General features: G+C 47.2%; 1 protein-coding gene and 1 long non-coding RNA gene across 7 annotated transcripts in view; one reads left to right on the forward strand and one right to left on the reverse strand.

The window, feature by feature from the left end:
• Nucleotides 1-22636, reverse strand: part of PEX14 (peroxisomal biogenesis factor 14) — a 125957-nt gene that overhangs the window by 13158 nt on the left and 90163 nt on the right. For all 5 annotated transcript variants that reach the window (XM_019746767.2, XM_074334063.1, XM_019746768.2 and 2 more), the window contains one exon: nt 12382-12510. In XM_019746767.2, coding sequence (XP_019602326.1) covers nt 12382-12510 — 129 coding nt within the window. The remainder of the gene's footprint in view (nt 1-12381; nt 12511-22636) is intronic.
• LOC141572048 (uncharacterized) lies at nt 12023-21575 on the forward strand. 2 transcript variants are annotated; one of them, XR_012497071.1, is made up of 3 exons: nt 12023-12092; nt 19565-19683; nt 19911-21575. It is a non-coding gene; the product is annotated as an uncharacterized LOC141572048 (long non-coding RNA). The 2 variants fall into 2 exon arrangements; XR_012497070.1 differs by lacking the exon at nt 12023-12092 and adding an exon at nt 12405-12537.

The following is a 22636-nucleotide window of genomic DNA, read 5'->3' on the forward strand; positions in this document are numbered from 1 at the left end:
AGGGGTTAATCACACCCGGAGATTTCTGCCAATACAAGCGTGGAAAAACAGTACTTCACTCTAGCTTTAATTTGCGTTTATCTTATTATAAATGAGGCCTGAGCGCCCTTTCATCTGCATTTCCTTTTCAGTTTACAGCATATGAACCGTACTTTCCTACTCCATTTTAAAATCAATGTCCTTATCAATTCATAGAAACTTTTTACACACCAGGGACACTGGCCCGTTGTCTACAACAGGAGTGACAAAACTCTTTCCCAGTTTAGTTTTCTTTTGACTCTGCCTGTGGGGTTTGTGGCATGCAGATGGTTTCCATAGTTATGTAAATGTATCGATCTGCGCCATTATGGGCGCTGGGGTTGGGGTTACAGAGAGCCAGGACCTCCCCACTCCCCCCCAAGCTGTGCAGTGACACGCAGGGTTCACTGCAACAAGCCACCTCCAGAGGGGAGCCCTGCGGCTTCCACCTGTAGTAACATCCCATCCCACACGAATCTGTGAATCTGCCTGAGACAAGCAACCACCACTTTTTAAACCCAGCCAGGAAGCTCTGAGTCCCAGGCTCTTTCCCTCGTCCTGGCCTCCTCTGCTCAGAGCACCTTGATGCAAACGCCAACGTCTAGTGTAAGTCCATTTTCAGGAAGAAACAGCGAAGCTACTGCACAACCTTTCCACTGCTCAGAGGGGCTTTAACCCGCCACCAGCACATCCGTCTGCACTGTCAAAATCCCGAGAGCACCTCCAAAATGGGCACATGTCCAGGATATTATATTCACCACTAATTCTCAAATACTCACTAAATAGCTTACAGGAAAGCCGATGCAACTCAAAACTGGACCAGAAGCCAGAGTGTGTGCTGGAGCCTTCCTTCCTGCGAACACGCAGGAAATGAAGCCTCGAGACTGAAGCCTGTCATTCTGGGGGTCGAGGCTGAACAGGTGCGGGCAGTTTGGGGGTCCGAGAACCAGGACCTCTCCCACAGCGGCTCTGACCTCCTCAAGCCCCAAGAAACACCTGTGGCTCCCTGCCAGCCGCGCCCTTCACCCCCGCACCGCTCCCGGTTCCTGCCAGGCTCGCGTTAAGAACATTTTATTGCCCCCTGGTTTTCATTATTAATGAAAAGGGACCAGAATGATCTTTCCTAAAGTTCAGAGAGTCTATAAAGACAAGAAGCTGAAATGCCATTTTACTCGTTTTGGAGATGTGTGATACAACTCTGTCTTGTGGCAAAATGAAAAAAGAGACAAACTAAGACGGAGAAACGCCTACCCACTGCATGCCTTTCAAAGGTAAAGATCGGAGTTACTGAGAAAGCACTTGGCGTGACCCCAAACTGCCTCACACCCCAGCTATGACCACCCGGAGCCTCTCCCCACCCGCACTGGAGCCAAGCTTTCTCCAAGCCCAGTGCAGTCAGCGCTCCGAGAGGAAACGGAGAACAGAGCACCTCATCACCACGCTCCCCGAATGTCCAGAATCATACAGTCCAGGGCAAAAAGCCCTACTTTGAAAGTAAGGGAAATGAATGAGGAGCTTTTTAAAAGCTTCCAAGCCCCCAGTCTGGAAGCAGATGCCCGCACACACGGCAGACAGGGGGGCAAGAAGCCCGAGTTCAGAGACCCTGGTTCCACAGCCTCAATCGGATGGTTCCCAAAGACATTCGTCTCTTCTCATGAAGCACAGACCACTTGACTGAAGGTCTAGAGATCCAGAGAACCGGGGAACAATACTATTTTTACTGTCGCTCAGATTCAAATCATCCACAGCCCTTTCCCAACTGCCACGGCGAGGTACTTGACCAACACAGCACATCACTATGTCTCGTGAAGGCCGAGGAGACCGTCGACTGTGGCAGCGATTCGCGTCCTGCACAACTGAGCGTTTCTGGGGCCGCCCTTAGGGTCTTCGGGCTGCCGCGAGGTCAGAGGACAAACTGTTGCAGGCAGAGCGGTGCAGGGCTCTTCGAAACGCAGCCCCTTCCTTAACCTTCCAAGGATTCCATCAGCTGGCTTGCGCTCTGACAGTCTCAGAGATTTCAGGTGAATCCATGGTGTACAGTGGCCACGTGAGGGGAAAGCAAGTTGCACCCCCATGACTCCTTGACCTCACCGAACACCAACAAAACCGACATTCCTCAATTCCTTAGCTACCCCTCCAACAACCAAGAAACCCTCGCCTTGCAGGCGAGAACAAGCATCCGATGAAGAACATACGCATGGAGCCGGGAGCTGTGCACACAACACGGCCATGTGGCACTTGAAACCACCAAGTCAGGGGCTCGCTGACACCCCAGAAACCCCACAATCCAGTAAAGATTCATCAGGAGGGGCCGGCCCGGTGGCTCAGGCGGTTAGAGCTCCATGCTCCTAACTCCGAAGGCTGTTGGTTCGATTCCCACATGGGCCAGTGGGCTCTCAACTACAAGGTTGCTGGTTCAATTCCTCGAGTTCCGCAAGGGATGGTGGGCTCCGCCCCCTGCAACTAAGGTTGAACACGGCACCTTGAGCTGAGCTGCCTCCTGGATGGCTCAGTTGTTGGTTGGAGTGCGTCCTCTCAACCACAAGGTTGCCAGTTCGATTCCTCGAGTCCTGCAAGGGACGGTGGGCAGCGCCCCCTGCAACTAGCAATGGCAACTGGACCTGTAGCTGAGCTGCACCCTCCACAACTAAGATTGAAAGGACAACTTGACTTGGAAAAAAGTCCTGGAAGTACACACACTGTTCCCCAATAAAGTCCTGTTCCCCTTCCCCAATAAAATCTTTAAAAAAAAAGATTCATCAGGACAGAGCAGAGAGCAGTCACAAAGTCATCCCACTGAGACAATCTGCATCCAGAGACGTGCTTGCTGACAACAGGGAGAAACGACCAAGTGCTCAGGGAGGCTGGCAGCCAGAGTGTGGGGCGACACAGGGCAGGCCGAGGGTGGTCCCCTCCACACTCATCAAGGCTGGAGCCAGGACTCCACACGGTGGTGCACCCAGCTTCTCAAATTACCCCATCAGCTTTGCGCACAAGCCACCCTGAAAAGAAATGGTCAGACAGGCTCATCCACAGTGAGGTCCTGGCCTAAAGCCCATCCGCCACCTCAGTTCCAGTACAGCACGGAGCTGCTGGGCCAAATGCACAGAGACTGCTGACCAGCTGAAGGGAACCACAGGCTGAGCTGAGGGAGGCCGGCAGTGGTCAGAAAGACAAACTGACCCAGAGCGCGGCAACCAGACACACAACAGCTCTGCTCCAAGGAGAAGCACCTGTACAGCAAAGGCCGACAGTAGCCCATCGGCAGTGGCTTCTGAAAATCCAAGGCCTGTCTTCACGTGAACACCCTGTGAAAGACAATCTTTTCCATTCTCACGAGCGGCAGAGCTATCAGCAGTGTCCTCTTTAGGCAGGAAGGGGACTGAGGCATATCTATAGCCTCACTCAGAGATGGAAAACTATGAACCCTAATTAAACTGTAAGAATCAGAAGAGACCAGAAATAGACCCATGCTTCCACAGTCAACTGATTTTTCACAAAGAAGCCAAGGTAATTCTGTGGGGAAGGGCAATCTTTACAACAACTGTGTTGAGACAATGGGCTCTCCATAGGGGGAAACGGACTTCAACCTTACACCATACACAAGAAGGAACTCAGTATGCATCACACACACCTAAACAATAAAGCAAAAACGATAAAGCTGCCATAAGAAAACAGAAAACATCAAAGAAAAGCTTTGCAACCTTGGAGGAGGAAAAGACATCTGAAGATGTAAAAAGCATAAACCATAAAAGGGAAAAAAATTGACTGAAATGGACATCATCAAAATTTTAAACGTTTGGCTTTCAAAAGGCACTGTCTAGAAAATGAAAGGCAAGCCATCAGCAGGGAGAAAATATCTGCAAAACATGTATGTGATAAAGGACTTACAATCAGAATACATAAAGAGTTCTTACAATTCACTAATAAAAACACAAACAACATGATTTTAAAAACGGGCAAAAGCCTGGAAAAGACATTTCACAAAACATATATAAATGGCCAATAAGCACCTGAAAATATGCCTGACATTATCACCCTTAGGGAAATACAAATTAAAAGTACAGTGAGATTTTATGACATACACATCAGAATGGCTAAACTTAAAAACTGACAATAGCAAGTGCTTCCGAGGATGTGGAGCAACTGAAACGCGCATACATTGCTGATGGGAACGTAAAGTGGGCAACCATTTTGGAGAATCTGGCAATTTCTTACAAATTGAAACACACAGCTAAGGTGTGACTGAGGCCTTCCACTCCTAGGTATTTACCTAAAGGAAAAGGAAAGCACACCTGTACACAGAGACGTATGTTCACGGCAGCATTATCCCTAATAGCCCCAAACTGGACAGTGGTCAGTGGATAAACAAGCTGTGGCACATTCATACAACGCATGGGGAGAGGGGTGGGGGAGGACACGTGAAAGAAACGTGTGTCGCTCACAAAGTAAAATATTTAGTACCTGGTTCTGTATGTATGTATGTATGTATGTAGCCATGTATGTATGTTTGTGATGGTAAAGAAACCAGACACAAAAGACTACATGCTGTATGATTCCATCTACCTGAAATTTTCTAAAAGACAGAACTTTAGTGACAGAGAGCAGACTGCTGGTTGACAGGAACTGGAACTCGGGGAGAGAGCTGACATAAAGGGTACAAAGAAACTTTCTGGGGTGATGGAAAATTTCTATATTGTGATTGTAGCATTGGTTACGTAAGTTATGACTCATTTGTACAACTCATCAAATTATACACTTAAAAATGATTAATCCTATTGCGTGTAAATTTTACTTCAAAAAAGCTGACTAGAAAGAAAAAAAATTAAGAGGAATCCAGAAACATAAAACTGCAATTCCATCCTAGATCTCCACCCAAGAGGAATGAAAACTTACGTCCACACAAGCCTTGCACACAAATGTTCTCAGCAGCATGATTCACGTCAGCCCAAATGGAGACAGCCGAAATGTCCGTCAGGTGGCAACCTGGCAGACAAGACGTGGTCCATCCTCATGATGAAACACTACTCAGCAATAGAAAGGAACGAAGCCCTGACACGTGCGACAACATGGATGGGCCTCAGTGAACTGTGGCAGGTAACAAGGGACCCTAAGTTGTATGATTCCGTTTACTTGAAATATCTAGAAAAAGTAAAGTTATCGTGGTTACCGGGGGCTGGAAGCGACACTAACAGTAAAATGGTCACGAAAGACCTTATTTGGGAGACAAAAGTGCTCTGAAACTGATTTAAGGTTGTATTACTCAGTGACGTTAAATATCACGGACTTGTACACTGGAAATGGGGGAGTTTTATGATACGTAAATATACTTCAATAGCTTTGTTTAAAAAATAGTTTTTAAAAAAGAAGAGTCAAGACACAGACCCATGCACATATAAGCAATTGATTTTTGATAAAGGGACAAGTCATTCAATGGGGATAGGATAATCTCTTGAACATATGGTGCTGGCACAACTGCATATCCACATGGGGAAAAATAAACCTTGACCTTCTCCTGATACGACACACAAACATAAATAAGAATGAACCAGAGATCTCAACATTAAAGTCAACAGTATAAAACTCCTAGAAGAAAACATAGGAGAAAATCTTTCCACCTTGGGGTAAGCAAAGGCTTCTTAGGCCACAAAGACCATGAATTATAAAAGAAAAAAGGAAGATAAATAGGTGTGATCAAATTTAAAATCTTTTGCTTTTCAAAAGGCAATGTCAAGAAAAAAAAAAACAAAGTCACAGACTGGGAGGAAATGCTAACAATACATATATTTGACAAGAACTTAAATCCAGAATACTTAAAGAACTCTTCCAACTTAATTAGACAATTAAAATGGGCAAAAGATTGGAACAGACACTTCACAAGAGAATATATGCAAATGACAGTTAGCACATAAAAAGATGCTCGATATTATTAGTCATCACAGAAATGTAGACCACTATGAGATACCATTACACAGGCATTAAAATTGCTAAAATTAAAAAGATTGAGAATACCAACTGTTAGCAAGGATATGTAGCCAACCCGGACGCTCATACACTGCTGATGGGTACGTAAAATGGTACAACCACTTTGGAAAACAGTTGGGCAGCTTCTTATGAAGTTAAACTTACTCACACATATGACCTCGCAATTCCACTCCCAGGCATTTACCAAAGAGAAATAAAAACATACAAGACTTGTACAAGAATATTCACAAGAGCTTTCTTCGTAATGACTCAAAGCTTCCAACAGCCCCCAGCCCATCGCCTGGTGAATGGATAAACAAACTGGGACCTGTCCACACCACGCAGCACCACCCAGAAATGAAAAGGAGCTTCTGATCCACACAATAACTTGGATGAATCTCAAAGACTCTACGTTGAGAGAAAGAAACCAGATGCGGAAGAGCACATACTGTATGATTCCGTTTATATTCAACTCTAGTCGGAGCCACAGAAAGCAGGCCCGTGGTGGCCCCAGGGTCGCTGGGCTGGGACTGGCTGGGAACGGGGCACAGGGAAGCTTTGAGGGTATCGGAAATGTCTCACAGTGCGGTGAGGGCCACCTGCGTGCACACTTGTCAAAACTCAAATCATACACCTAAAATTGGTGCATTTTACTTTATGTAAATTATACCTCAATAAAGCTGATGTTTAAAATAAGACTGTTCAGAACTGAGAGAAAGAAAGAGAGAGGAAGCCAGCAGCGCTTGGGAACAATCTCCACAGGGTGGCTTCTAACCTCTCTCTCTGCTCAGTGAGCAGTTGAGACCAAGGGAAGAAGCAAGACCTATGAATTCTAATTCAGCTTTTTAAAAGGCATCCCGTAATATTGGCTACATACAAAAGAATATAACACATATAAGTTATGAAGCATAAGACCATTAGCAACCCTAAACCCATCTATTTTACCAGCTAAAACTTTCCAAATACCACTGAAGTTGGCCTCTCCACCCAGAGGGAACCATTATCCTGAACTGAGTGTTTATTGTAACTCAAACTCTCTACGGGATGTGAAAAGCTGGGGACGCGCCCCATCAGAGAAAGGACTGCATTTCCCAGTCTCCCTTACAGACAGGTGTGGCCAGCCAATGGGGGGAAGCGGAAGTGACGTGGGAAATTTCCGGGAACTGTCCTTACCTTTTCCTTTCCTTCCCCCATTCCTGCCGGTTGGACAGCAGAGGTGACAGCTGGGGCTGGAGCAGTCACAATCAGAGGAGCGGGGTCCCTGACGATCACAGAGCCTGGCCTGCCTGCGTTTACGTAACAGAGAGACGGTCGTCTGTTTTGTTGAAGCCACTTTTATTTCGGGTTTCCTGGTGTTTGTTGCACAATCTTATAAAACACAGGTGGCACAGGGAGCACAGCCATAGTCCTAGCTGCCACCACCACCGGAGACTCTTTCAGGGCCCAGAACCCTGCGGAAAGCATCTGTTCCCTCGGTTCCTTCCTGCAACACTTGCCCGTATGTTGCATATCCACAGGTAGCACTTCCTCGGCACCCACATGGCACCACACAGGGTGCGACACACAGCAAACCAAACAGACAGGGTGGGGGCCCTTGAAAAGCTGCTGTTCTAAACCAGTTACCCTTGTGACAATAGGAGAAAAATACAATTTCCTCAAAAATCAGAGAAATATTTTCTTCATATGCAAACCAGTCACTTGTATGTAGCAAAAAGTGCCATGTGTGTGCTAACCCAGCAGAGAGAGAAATGGAGGAGACTTCCCATTTCATTTCCTGCTGTGAAGGTCCCCACATACCTTTCACTTAGTCACTTCCAGGGCCACTTGCACGCATACCACTCCGGCCCCAGGCCTTGCTGTGCCCTCTCCACAGGGACGCTCTCCTTTCTGCCTAGGTCCAGCCAAGGTCAAGCCCTGCCTCCTGGGCAGGCCTCCCCTGACACTAGCATGCTGAGAATTGCCTTTGCTGGGAAATTCCGAAGCTCTCAGCAGTCCCTCCATACAGGGTGGGATGGATTAGCGTGCACTGCGCCCCCCCCCAAGCACCGGGCGGCCCTCGCGTTCAGGGGGGGCTTCTGGAGACAGGACCTGTCCTCTGCCTCGCAGTCGTGCAGCAGAGCCCAGCACACAGGCCTGACCGGCTCCCCAAGCCGATGGCCTCCCAGCACAGCCGCTCGGTTCTCAGGCACATTCAGGAAGTATTTCTACGACACCTCTAAAGTCGCAGCTTCAGGTTGGAGTAAACAGAAAGCCCTCTGAGCTCAAGGAACTCACAGTTGAACAGGGAAGAAGACTGAATAAACAATTCAGAGTCTGGTGGTGGGGAGTAGGGGCTGACTGCTGAGGGGAATGGAGGCATCTGAGAGGCCCCTGCAGCTGAGCCCAGCCCCAAGGGGCCAGACAGAGAAGCGTGTGTGGACGACGCCTCACCCAGCGCACTCCCAGGATGTTAGCACGCGCCTAAGAACACCACAGTCACAGGCAGCTCGGCCTCACAAATACTAGACGGTGCGTTTCAAAGTGAAAACATCGACATGCTTCTGACTGTCCTCTCCCAGGTGACAACCTGGCTGCTGCCTCCCTCTGGGCCATCTCCACTGACACTTCCGCCCCAGGTGCCAGCTGCTCTGAACATCACCTGGTTTCACGTCCCGTCCCTGGGCGCTGCTGTCCACCCTGTCTGGTCACTGAACCAATCCTCCCCGCAGGCCCGTTAAACGCCTCCTGCTCTCTGAAGCACCCCTTCACATCGTCTGGGTCACTGTCCTCACCTGGGCCGAGCTCACAGGCATGGCTGTGTCTGCTGAACTGCCTTTCCTACTGGACAGGAGCAAGTGGAGAGAGAGACTAGGAAGCTAGGCCTTGTTCGTCCTTGCATCCCAGGGCTCTAGCACAGAGCCAGGCACACAACGGGGATTCAGTAACCAACGCTCAGAGAATCAAGACAATCAAGGGTAAATGTATGCTACTACACAGGGCTGTAAAAGAAACAGACTGAGAAAGAACACTCTCTCTCACGATTTCTAATGAAATGTCAAAACCTTACCCCAACCTCAGACATTTACATCCTATTTTAAGAGGCAACTGAAGTTCCAGGTCTGTCTTAGAAAGGCCGGAATTGTTTTATCAACGACAGTGGGGGGGAAATAAGTCTTAAGAAAAAATTATTATCCTACAAACTGCACACTGGCCCTGCCTACATCTCAAAGCTCCCTTGCTTCTTGTCTCTCTGGGAGGAAAGAAGAAAAATCAGCTTGGAATGAATCAATCAAACAAGCATCTATCAGGACTCTCTATTCAGGAATGTGCTGCTAGGCAGGGCACGCGTGCGCAAGTGTACACACACACACACACACGCACACACGCGCGCGCACACGCACACACACACACACACACACACTGACTCCTGCTTGGAAGTCGAACAAGAAGAAACAGAACGGGAAGCACAGAATGTCTGATTTCCTCTCCAGTCCCAGCCTGGCTTGTCCTCAGCTCTACCTGCCTTTCCTTTAAGCTGTGACACACTGGTTTATTCTCACACCAGGTGACATCCAGCTTCTCCTTGGTGTCAACCTCCTAACACAAGCCTTCTACAACTTCTCTAGCTCACATTCATTTTTCTCTTTTCTGCATTCTTGCGGAATTCCTTACCTGTATAATTAATTTTGGCATGAAATCACATCTTACATTATTATCCTTTTCTTAAGAGTTTATCTGATCTCCCGGAGAGCCTGTGCGATTCTTCAAGACCATGTTCTGACTCTCACAATACTATCCTAAGCATACAGTAGGAGCTTAATAAACGCTGATGAACTGAACATTCTGGTAGGTCTTCATGTTCTCTCTGCGGACACCGGCATTTACTAACATCTCAAGGTCAAACACATTCACCAAAGAGCAGGTATCAAAAGAGGCACCGAGTGGGACACGTCAACAAGCAGGAGGGCCAGCAAGTCCAGAGGTGACAATTCAGGAGCACTGCGCTTGGAGCTGAGCCCAGAAGATCCCATTTTCCAGGCTCGGGCTCAGAGACAGAATGTCCTTAAAAAGCCAAGAAATGGGAAGAGAAGGGCTGCCTGAGCTCCAGCTGTGAAGTCGGCAGAACACACATGAGTGGAGGCCATAAATCCCTCCCAGGACGCAGACAATGCCTCGCTGATAGGCATGCAGATTGCACACCTAGTTCAGAAACTCCCCTGAGTTTGCTTGTAATTAAGGGGGTTAGAAAGGTAAAAAAATATATAAACCCAATTAATCATTTAAATATTTAAAGTCAGGTTTTTTTCCTCACTCCAGGATTAGTATATTTCATAACGCCAGCAGCAGACAGCCCGGGTTTTTACTGGGGTTCATTTTAGAGCATGTTTAAACTAGTCAGATTGAGTGATGCTTCCAGCAACTAATCGCATGTCAAATAAAAGATATTTTATGTAATAAATTACCGCTACAAGTAATTCAAATGTCATTTATCAGTTTTATTATCAGTCAGGCAAAGTCTTCTTTCTCTATATTAATCAAAATCAAGCTTTTTTTTTTTTTGGAGCAGTTTTGACACCTCTTGGCAAAAATACAGAAGCGAAGAGGTAGGGTCACCCCTGAGCTGAAAGCAGCAGGGTAGCGGTGCAAGAAGAAAGAGGCTCACCGCAACAACTGAAAACTTCAGGTATTTAAAACGGCCATTACCATTGTTTTTATACTAGCGTCACAGCGGGAAGGAGTCTGTCTCTAAGAAGATGTATTTTATTTTTAGGGCTGGGAGACTCTTAAAAATACTCCTACCTAAATACCTAACCGGGTAATGCTTTATCTCAGAGAGAGCTGGACTGGAGAATGATTTACAGGACCCAACTGCCCCTCCCCACCCCATTCTTTGGCCGCTTTCACAAGACTAACAGATTAACCCTTTGTGTCTCCTGAAAATAGGCAAACATGCAGGATGTTTTGGGCTAACTCTGTGTCCGACCAGAACACCTTGTTCTGAGCAAGAAGTTTCCAAGTAGCTGAAAGACCTGTCGAAAGATATTAAGCCATAGAGGAAACAGCTGGAATAGAACAGATGTGCATCTTAAAAACTTCTGCACCCCAGCTGCCACTGCCCGTCCTCAACAAATCCCATTAAACGGCGGGGCCAGGGACACAACTAAAGAAAAAGTGTGGAGACTTAACCTTTGGGGAAGAAGCTACGCAGAGTGTGTTTAGTGACCCGAAGCAAACACAAAAATGGATGGGCAAGAACTCTGGCAGGAAGGAGGCGTGGGTCCCAGGCTGACAACGAGCTGCTACTGACTCAGCAGCCCCAAACACGAGGCACCACTAGGCCTGTTTCTCTGGTCTCAGCTGGCATGCGACAACGCCAGTGGCTTGTTAAGACAGGGTGACCATGGGTGACAGCAGGTTGAGGTGTGCGAGCTGGCCTCACCCATTCAGCCTTACCCAGAAAGCAAAAGAAAGGAGATATGTAAATGAGATCTGAGACATATGAAGCCGATTCTGACCCACTGCCTGGCTCCTGCACTGTCTATACCCTGGTCTCGCTTCCCCCGTTTGGCTGAGCCAGGGAGAAGGCCAGCAAAGTAAGGGCCTGAAGGCCGGAAGGGAGATCCAGACCACGGGGCGGTCAAAACAAGTCTGGCATTTTAAATTACGCCTTTTAAAATCTGTTATCTTACACTCTTTTAAATCATGTTTTGAAAAAAATTATACTTCTGAGATAGATGATTAAAATGAAGACGATCACAGAAAAGGCATTTTGAAAGACAACAGATCCAAGGCTGAGTTACGTTAAACACACAAAACTGAGCAATTGTCCATCTCTTTGGAGTCAATTTTAACCTATTTTTAACTCTGCACAAGTGACTTAAAGAAGGGGTTCTGGCTATGTTTTGGAGGTGCACATTCATTACTAGTTTGAAGAAACTTTATTCCTAAAATAGTTTTCATTTAAAAACAAAACCTCCTGTGGGTCATGGTCTCGTGTAATAATTAACTTTTAAAAATAAAATTAGGAGGCAAGTTCTTTCAGTGAGCGAACGAGGACACACTCACAAATCATGTTCATCTTCTTAGTGAAACAGCACAAGCACCGATACAGGAAAATGGAAACTGAACCAGTGAGTACTTTTACGTATTTGTGCTTGGAACCCAAATAGTGACACAACACAATAAATTCATTCATTCTGGCCCCTCGCCTCTTCTTAAACCTTTGTCACATACCCAAAAGTGTGTGTAGAAGAGGCTTTGGGTGTGTCACATTCTTTTGGAAAAACTCAAGAGCCGCCTGGCCACTCCTTCTCCCAGTTTCTCCCTGCTTGCTGAGTCTGGGAGACGGAAAGCACTGCCCCTTGGCTGGACTCCTGGGTCCCAATCAGTGGAAAGCAGGGGTTTGAGTGGGGGACTTACTGTGTGGCTGAGAAATGAGGTGAGGGGGCTGGACAGGAACCACCTGGGTGGCTGGGCCCAAGGACGCAGGCTCTTCGGCAGCCGTGCCCGACTGCTGGAAAGCCAAATCGATCTCTTCATCTGTCAGCCCTGGAGGAGAAGAGCACATAATTGCAGGTAAGTACCTTTGCCACTGTCCATGGCTACTACAAAATCTTCGTTGAGAAAAGACCCTGAGAGCCACAGAACGCCTAGCATCCTGGGAAGATGCCTCCCCGATTTCGGATTCTCTGGAACCTCTCTCAGTTGCAATTTAACCTTAAGCGACAGAATATTAGCCTCAACACTGCTTCCAAATGTGGCTCATTCAATTTCCTTAATTTATCCTTGAGTTTATTGCTGCTTTTGAAGTCGCTCTGTACTGCAATTCTCCATTCTTCCCCCGAAAACAGATACCATCAACTGCAAATGTGGCTCATTTTAATCTGTAATGGTGTTAAAAAAAGAGGGGAAAAAACTAACAATAATGCATGAAAACAGACAGGGAAACAAAAAACTAATTATTGGGTGAGACGACTAATTAGTCTAGATCGTTTCCGAAGACGGGAATAATTTGCTTTATTTTATGACAAATGCAGAAATAAAAAGAAAAATCAGGACCGACTGTGATTAGTATGAATGGGATACAGAATGTAAAGGAGAAAATAAAACAAGAAAACAGATCAAAACAAGGCCAGCCCCAAACTTTCAGATGATTATTACTCTAGCCTATCATAGGCTGCCTATATCGCCTTTGGCTAGTTTTTCTCCCTCCCACCCCCACCCCGTTTGTTTGTTTGTTTTAATCTTCCCAGCACTCTAACCCACACTGCACATAGGACATCAGGAAACAGCAGGGCGCCATCTGCAGTGGCTACAACACACAGAGAGGATTTGCCCACGGAGGAATAAAGGCAAGTTGAAAGCCCATGAAGACTCCACCTCCAGTGGGCACACTGCTGGAGTATTTTCAGTGGGTCTGAGCAGCCCGGGGACGTTGGCTCAGTGGGAAGAGGACGGGGGCCCCAACTAACCAAAAGAATGGGAACGAAGCATGGCACACAGGTGCGAGAAAAACTTTCCCACAGAGCCAGCTGGGAAGTAACGGCATGTGTGTCCCATTGTGCTCGCCACTGCGAGTGGGAAGGCAGGTGGGCGGTCACGGCTAGTCTGCAGAAGACCACTCCGGCCAGCCCGTGCCGTTCCGGGAATCCCCACATCCAGTGCAGCCGCAACACAGTGCTTTTAAACGAGAGCCAGTAGCTTTTCCACATCTGGTCGGCCGCCTCCATTAGAGACCCACAACAGGGTTATATTTGCCCCTGGGGGTGCAGGGAGTACAAGGAGGTTCTGAGGATCAGCATCTTCCAAAGCCTGGTGCCTCACGCTCTGTGCCAAGGGGCTAATAGATGGAGCACATTAATGCTGTCAGCACAGCGTGGCCCTGCACCAGACTGGCGCGGGAGCTGGCTGCAGCCAGCCGTCCCTCAAACTTTGCGGGCCCCACCGCAAGCAGTCAAGGGAGAATGCCTGAGCTGTTCTAGGGGGCCCTGGACCCCTTCTCCTCCCTCTGCGCTTGGCAGTTGAGATCAGGCCCCAGTTAGCACTGCGGCTCTTCGTCTCCCCGCTCTGCATGGTGGAGCTAGCCAGTGGTAAGCCAGGCCACACCTCGAGGAGGCCCGAGAGCCGCCGGGCAGGCCCTGAGCGCACCAGGCTCTCAGCAGCTTGCTGGGCAGATGGCACGGCTGCCATGGCACAGACAGGGTCACTGGCTGGCGCTTACACCTTCCAGATGCAAAGGCTAAATCTGAGTGCATGGGCTAGATGGGGGGGGGGGCGTCCCTCCTCCCAAGTTCCCCAGCTCGCTGCGAAAGGGCTGCTTCACCACCTCCCAAGAAGAACAGGGGCAGGACACACAGAGGAGCCATGGCAAAATGGAGAACACGCTTCCTCTGAGCGTGTGCCAGCCACTCCTAACAGGAACGGGAAGCGCTTTCAAGGGTTCGCCATCAGCCCAGAGAGAAGCAGGCGGCACAGCGACGTCAGCACAGGCGGATGGTCACCGTACACCACGGAATCTTATAAACCTGGCGGTTTGTGCGCCTTGTCAGCCGCTGGCTGCAAATGAGGATAATTTTCCCAAAAGGAGCATTCAGTTGCATTCTCATTTTCCCTTTTGGCTCTTTCAAATATAAACAAGTACGGTAATGTTTAACGCTGGGGAAATATACAGTAAGTTACAGGCTGTGCTGCGGCCCCGAGAGCTGGAGCTGGTTAAAGGGACAGGACTCCCGGCCTGTTGTTCTGCCCTCTGGCCCTGAGCTTTTACAAAGCCTATTTTCCTAATAAAACATGTTCCTTGCATTATTGCAGCCGAGCCCACTCGTGAGGCCCCAGTTTAAAGGGCATCAGCACATCCTTCCAAGCTCTTGTTTTCCAGAGACCTTATCATTTGATGCTCTGAATTTACACTGGCTGCAATTCTGATATCCCTAGTTCTCCAGAGAGTCAGGATTTTGATTTAGTTACATACAGTGAATCATTTTTCTTCTCTTAAAAAAAATAAGCATTTTAATGATCTCATTGAATAAAATAATTTCAGAGCTGGACCATTATCCCCACCATTGCTTTCATTTAACAGATAAAACAACAAAAAAACCCGAGACCCAAGGAGCGTGAAAAGTCTGCCTCAAATCATGCTAGTTAGGGCACGGTACTGCTGGAGGACAACCCAACGCTCGCGTCTCCAGCCTGGCGACTTCTCACCACAGTACAGTTAAAAAACATCAGAGGGCAGATTGCAAAATGAAGCCTTAAGCCTTCAGTCTTGTGAAAGAGGTTTAGGTAGGGCTAAACTGTCTTCTCCCATCTCCACATGGCCACCCCATCCACAGGTAAGAGCCCGTGGGTGCTGTTCTGGAGCTTTATCAAAACACAGGAACTGGGGCAGCCGGATGGCTCAGTTGGTTAGAGCGTGAGCTCTGAACAACAAGGTTGCCGGTTCAATTCCCGCATGGGATGGTGGGCTGTGCCCCCTGCAACGAAGGATTGAAAACAGCGACTGGACTTGGAGCTGAGCTGCACCCTCCACAACTAGACTGAAGGACAACGACTTGGAGCTGATGGGCCTAGAAGAAACACACTGTTCCCCAATATTCCCCAATAAAATTAAAACAACTACAACAACAACACAGGAAATTAACGCCTGGGTCCTGTCTGCCTGTGACACCTGGCAGTGACACCTAGACTTTCTGAACACCACCGGAGTGACTAGGGTACAGGGACCTCACCTCATTCTAATCTTCAACCCCCAGGAAATCCGAAGGCCTCTCACAGACTGGAACCTACGCTTCCCCAGTGTCCTCTTCCTCTGGAGTGTCCCCAGCTTAGGGAGGACTGACCAGGCTCAGGACCCTACAGGTCAATCACTCAGGTGATTCACCTGGGAACTTGTGGAGGCTGGGGATAATGTGGGGGGTCATCTCTCTGAGTCCTCGGCTTCTGGGGCTGACAGGCCCTTGCCTTGAGGGAAGACATACTGCCACAGGACCCACACAGAAGACATCTGGGTTCCCACCCCGCGGAGAGAAACACAGGGAGGGCTTAGATGGAGACCTTGCAGAATCCAAAAGGTTAAAAGGAATAATAAAGGAAACTGCCAATTGTAAGTGAATTATATTTGGCTCTGAAAGCTGAGGCACAGGCTATATTATAAAAGGCATCTTTCTGCGTTGTTTACCATCACCCTGACTAATGCAGACCTTTTTTTTTGTTTTAAATAATCTCATGCAAATTAGACACACACACTTCCTTCCCGTTGATTGCTATCTGCAAGGAATAATCTAACGGCAAAGGACTGAGCTGAACAGAGACAGGAGCAAAGGGTGTCACTGTCCTGGGGCAGCCAAACCTCCTGCCCTCCCCATCCGTCCAGGCTTCAGTAGCTGCCGCCTTGGGGAGAATTAGCCAATTTTAATAAAGCCTCAAGTGTTCTTTGCGTTGGGGTGTCAACTGCATTATCGGATGGAACCAGCACTGTGCATTTGGAGGTAACCTCACCTTCCAAGAGCCACCAGCCCCTCCCCCATCCGGGACACTGACAATTAAAATACGTTACTGACAGAGAACAAAACAAGCAAGTCCAGCTCACTTACTCCACGCACTCACCAGCTTCAGTTAAGAACAGGAGAAAGGGACAAGGGGATTTGTCCAAGGTGAGCAGGACGCCGGACGCTGAAAGGCAGAGTGACATTTCATCTTTAAGGCCACAGCTGCCCAATCTGTGAAACTGAGGGCTCTCAATTCAGACCCAACTATGCAAATGAAGCTCCCAGCCCTGGGATCAGCCTGGACTTTCCGATCTGATCTCTCAGTTCTCGGGAATTCACTTGCAAAGGTAGCTCCCTTCACCCAGGAGCCATCTGCGGGCCCCAAGGGAAAGGCAGGCCAAACATTTCTCCCACACCTCCCTCCAGGATGGGATTCCTCCAGGGTGGGATTCTCCGAAAGAACAGACCAGCAGCCACATTCCACTGACAACTGAATGGCCTCCGGGCTGCCACACCTGCTTATTTTTTTATCCCTTACAAGAAAACAAATTGTTTTCTTTTTCTTAAGGTTTCTGTTACAATGCAAACGAACCCAAATCCTGGGCTTTGTGGGCTGCAGCCTAAAGGCTGTGAGCACAAGGCCCCAGATCCTTCCCCAGGACCCCAACTCCAACAAAACGGACACTGGATGGGCTGACTGTTTTCTGCGGGACTGGCTGTGCGACGGCTTCTCAGAATAAGTAACCTCAACGCCGTCCCCAGCGACCGCTCGGCACTGCCACGGGCCTGGTCCTGTGCGGATGAAGCAGAAAGACGGATGACAGCAGACAGCAGTGTTGTCTGCCTCGTTCGGGTCAAACCACAACCAGGACAGCAGGGTTAGGAAGAGCTCGGAAACCAGCGAGACAACCAGCGCCTGCCAGCACCTTCCGGCCAGCCCGGCCCGAGGTGTAATAACAAGGTGCAGTCTGACTGCGTTTGGGGAGTAGGGCCAGAGGGCCAGTGGCAAAGGGCGGCCAGGACGGGCTGGCCACGCGGGCCACTGTCCTCCCCATGGCAGGCCCTCTATTCACCGGGCTCAGGTGATTCATCTGGGACTCGCAGGGGCACCGAGGGGGGGAGGGGGGTCACCTCTCACCTCTCTCAGAACAGGACTGGTTATCTCCCGTGCACACTCTGGAAGGAGACGAGGCAGACGAGACAGCTGGCTAAAAATACTCCCCAAATTAAAAGAAAAATCAACTCTCAGGAAAGGTTAGGGGAGGGGAAAGGGGATAAAGTATTATTTTATTTTATTTTATCAACATTTTGTTGGAACAGTCGAGTACAAGAAGGACTCTCAGAGCCTCTAAAAGTCGTTGGATGACCTGTAGACCCCTATTTCCCAGTGCCTTGTATAAAATTGAATTTTTTAAACATAAATTACACGTAATGACGACACTGTAAAAACTAACAGTAATGGAAAGCTGTGCTGTATTTCATTAGCCTGTATTATTCCGCGCCACCTGATCCAGCCGGGCCTTGTTTATGAGTTAGTGTGTTAGCAGATGCCGATGGAAGCATTTGCTTCGACCTTGCTCTTCTCATTGGGGCATGAAATTACGACGGCAGCACCTTGATATTACAGCCATAAATACAGTAAACTGCAAATTTAAGCCAACGGCTCCTATTGTCTCTGAACATAAAGCTGATCGGTATTTATTTAAAAGGAGAACAAAAAAAATATTATATATCACCTTGTTTATGGGGCCGCCCCCACCCACCTTCTAATCCCCTCCCCCAGCCCCCCAACCTGTCTCATTCACTTGGTTAAAATATTAAGCAAATAAGCCAAATGCTCTCTTCTCTGTTGATCAACTATTCCCGAGCAGCAAAAACAGTTTTTGAGAAAACTAGTTCCAAATACTAGCCTGAATTGAAAGAGTTTTTATAAAAATTGATCTAAGGATGGGGCTGATTCCCACCACCCTGACACTGATATTTAAATTCAAGAACCAGACACGAGACTTTCTCTTCTCCTAAACAAGGAAAGTTCAAACAACAGGAGAAAAAGTTGCTGATGGTGCCCAGAAACGGAATGTCCTCTCAGTACCCTTCTAAAAATCGTTAGGTAGAAATGCTATTTCAAAAAGCAGCAAAACACTGCCTCCTGCCACCTAAGGAAAGAAAGAAAAATATCTGACCAAAAACATAATTCTCACCTCAACCCAGGGAGCCGGGGACCTCTCACTGAAACTTGTACCGATCCCCTCCATATCCCAGTGAACCATAAAGACAATATATCCTTTAAATATATTGAATGTGCAAGAAAAATAAACACAAAGACAAAAGGACACTGGATATCACCGAGCCACGTCTCCCAGTATAAATCAGGGAGTAAAAAGCCAGTGAGGAACGTACTGCACAGCTAGCTTAAAGCCTGAGGACCCTGGCAGGCAGGGGTCCCACTGGAAGTCTAGAAGAGAGAGAGGGCGGGTCTGCTCTAACGTCAGTGGAAGAGGATGCAGAAGACAGATGTGAAAACTCAGCCATGTCCAAGTTTGGAGGTTTCAAAGTGGTGAAGACGGCAGAATACCTGCAGGCAGTCTCCACAGAGTGAAACACACCGAAGGACCACGTCAGCAGCGAACTAATCATACATTTTGGGGAGCACTGCTGTCAATGACGCGGCCAGTTCAACCAAGAGCAAAACTTTCTGTACATTTACTTCTGATACGTTCTTCCACAGGGCAGATGTACTCCCCTGGAGCCCTAAATTATTTCAGCCACACCAGTCACTGAGCTTAGCTCCTTCCGTATAAGGAGGAAACTTCCCTATAAAATTTATTGAGCTTCTCTGGGGAGTAGTATAACTGGTGAACAAGACAGAAGTGAGCTGCCCCTCTGTGTAACGCAAATTGAGATCTCTCATATGAAAGACGGGAGGGTTTCCAGTCAGCATGCACGATGTCTAGTTTCAGATCTACGGTCTAAAGGGTTGTTGTTGTTGTTTCTTTCTTTTAATCCCTCTCTGCTAAGTTAGAAACAAAAATAAAGAGGATGTTTTTGGTATTTGATCATCAGTCCCAAGGATGAATTGCATGACAAATATTGTCATCGGCTGTCGAATCCTGCAGGTCCTTGGCACCAGGCTGAGAAGTCAGCCGTGCCCACCGCCCACAGCCCACGTCCTGGGGAAGGAACTGCGCCTGTGAAGACCAAGGGGTATCACTGCCACCCGAATGCCAAAGGCCAGGTAAGCCAAAGGTATGTGTGCGCATCTGTGGAAAAGCCAAATTAATAAACACTTTTAACTATATGTGAATCTTGCTCCTGGTTTTGGAAGAGGCTGTGAAGTTTGTTTTGAAAAACAAAAACAAACCAAAGACACCCCACCTTTGACAACCAAAGAAATTCAGACCTGGAAAGACTCATTTTGTCTATCACATGTTCTTTTACTTTTCTTTTCCTTCTGTTTTACAGGTTACAGAGGGAGGCGGTGACTTGCCCACAGCGCATGGCGAGCCCCAGAGGCAGAACCAGATTCCCCACACGGGCTCTTTTTACTGCGTGGAGGTCGGGGGGGCGCAGCCTGCTAGGCTCAACCTCTGCTCTCTGACACAGCACATTTTAAATAAGCAAAGTCTTAGAATGGATCACTGCAAAAAAGAAGACAAACAAAAAGAATTTATGGAGCATGGGGGAAGCTAGGTGAAGGGTACATGGGGCCTCTATGACAAAAAATACATATGTACGCGTATACATACACACATACATACACCTCTCTGTGATTCTGTGTACACACATAAAATAAAGAAAGATCAGAAACGGGTAATGCCGTTATGGATGAAGTGGGGACTGGTAGCTGGGGACAGACCGGAAGGCAGACTTCTCACTGTATATTCTTATGAACTGTGTTCCATGGGAACATATGCCTGACTCAAAAGGACAAATTAAATTTATTTTTAAGAACAACAACAAAAAAATACTTGGAAGGAAAAAAAAAACACCTTAATCCTAAACAAAATCACTTAGAATGGTTGCCCCCATTTTCTGGAAGAGAAAAACCAAGACAAAGGTGCAGAGATGGGGCCAGGAGCTGGGATTAGAATGACAAATGCGTACACAATTGCTAATTTCTTGCTTAACCCATTGTGGCTGTACCCACGGCAGCCAAGCACAAGGTGGTTTTTTTTAAAAAACATGTTTTTAAAAGGCAGGCATCTGTTCTATTTTGACACATCCTGGCTGCCCAAATGTTTCTTTCAGCTCTAAATATTTGCTTCACCAATGAAAATGTCTCCATCACTGCCACAAAACAAACATTTGCTTTGGGGTGGTAGGGCTATCCATACGCTGTTTCCTTTTCTATGCTACTTGAAACAGCCTGATTAAGGAGACAACTCCACTGTAGGATGCAAATCAAGGTGATTTTTGCTCCTTAAACAAAACCCTGTACAAGAGTCCAGTGCACAAAAGCACACTCTGGTTACTTGACTGAATGTTATGAATGTTCAATGTTCGTCTGGGGTTTTTCTTCTACATCTTGAATTTTAAATATGTGATCAGAGGGTTTATTATTTGGCATTTAACTTACTTCTTAAGTTTTAAATTACCATGCATCTATCAGATGTTTTTTAAAAGTCCTTATATTAACCTGACAGTAACACATTAAAACATGCTATGTTCTAATAGGTCAATATATAAATTATTTTGTCACCACCTATTTGGAATTGGTTGCTGTTGTCAATCTTATTAGTGGAAAGAGTCATATTTTATTACTCAACAAATCAATAAATATTTGAGGGCTTACTCTGCCAGGCAATGTGAGGGAGCCAAGACCTCATCTTCCCCACCTGTTAAAAATAGCAGCTTCCCTAACTAATACCTCTTCCCCCCAATTTCTTAGGCTGGAGGAGTATTCTGTCTGTCTTCTACCTATAATATAATACATGTGATATTATAGAATAGACAGGCGAGCTAGAATATGTTGATATGATACCTATTGATAATAAAAATAGCACTTATCAACTGCAGAAAACATGGAAAATAAAGAAAAAACAGAGAAAATTTTTTAAAATTTATATTCCCATTCTCCACCCAGAATAACAGCCAGAATTTATGAAACCCAAGTCTTGAAGAATGTTTTAGGAGCTATTTACTTTTTTTTTTTTTAGATTTTATTGGGGAAGGGGAACAGGACTTTATTGGGGAACAGTGTGTACTTCTAGGACTTTTTTCCAAGTCAAGTTGTTGTCCTTTCAGTCTTAGTTGTGGAGGGCGCAGCTCAGCTCCAGGTCCAGTTGCCGTTGCTAGTTGCAGGGGGCGCTGCCCACCATCCCTTGCGGGACTCGAGGAGTTGAACTGGCAACCTTGTGGGTTGAGAGCCCACTGGCCCATGTGGGAATCGAACCGGCAGCCTTCGGAGTTAGGAGCACGGAGCTCTAACCGCCTGAGCCACCAGGCCAGCCCGCTATTTACATTTCTAACTCTGAATCCCAGCGCTAACGCTGCGGGGCTGCTGAGGTGCACCACCCAGGGCTCATCACAGCACGTGTGGCTGTGCAGTGCCTAACCCACCTGGCCACAGGGGGCAGCGCTGCCCCCATGAAGCAGGTACTTTATTCTCCCCACTGTACAGAGGAGGAAGCCAAGGCGCACGGACTGAAGGAAGCAGCCTCTCCAAGGTCCCAGTGCCTGGAGAGGGGTGGGGGGGCACGGGTCCAGTCAGTCCGGCGTCAGTCAGAGCCCAGGCTCTTCCCCATGATGCCACTAACACAAGGGGAAATACTCCAAATCTTGGTTCAACTTGAAAGGGACTTCTAGCATGTCGTTCAGATGTTATTCAAGTTATTAAGACTAAATTTTTTCAAACTAAAAACGACTTGCTTACTCAAAGCTGGCAAGGGTGCGGTGGGAGTGTCCACGGAGAAACTTCTGGAAGACAACTGGGTACTCTAGCTCAAGAGTACTGAACAATGTTCATGCCCTCCAACTCTATTTTACTTCTAAGAAATAATATTACAAGGTCGTGTAATGTACAAAGATAGTCCATTGCTGTATTTTTAATAATAGCAACAAATTTAAACAACGTAAATGTCCAAAGAGGAATGATTAGGCAAGTTACAACATGTTTCAATAATGTAATAATATTCAAACATTCACATTCATATGAAACAATTTCTGATGACATGGAAAAATGCTTTTGA

This window comes from Rhinolophus sinicus, linkage group LG06 (genome assembly GCF_036562045.2).
Source record: "Rhinolophus sinicus isolate RSC01 linkage group LG06, ASM3656204v1, whole genome shotgun sequence".
In the NCBI taxonomy this organism is placed as follows: domain Eukaryota; kingdom Metazoa; phylum Chordata; class Mammalia; order Chiroptera; family Rhinolophidae; genus Rhinolophus; species Rhinolophus sinicus.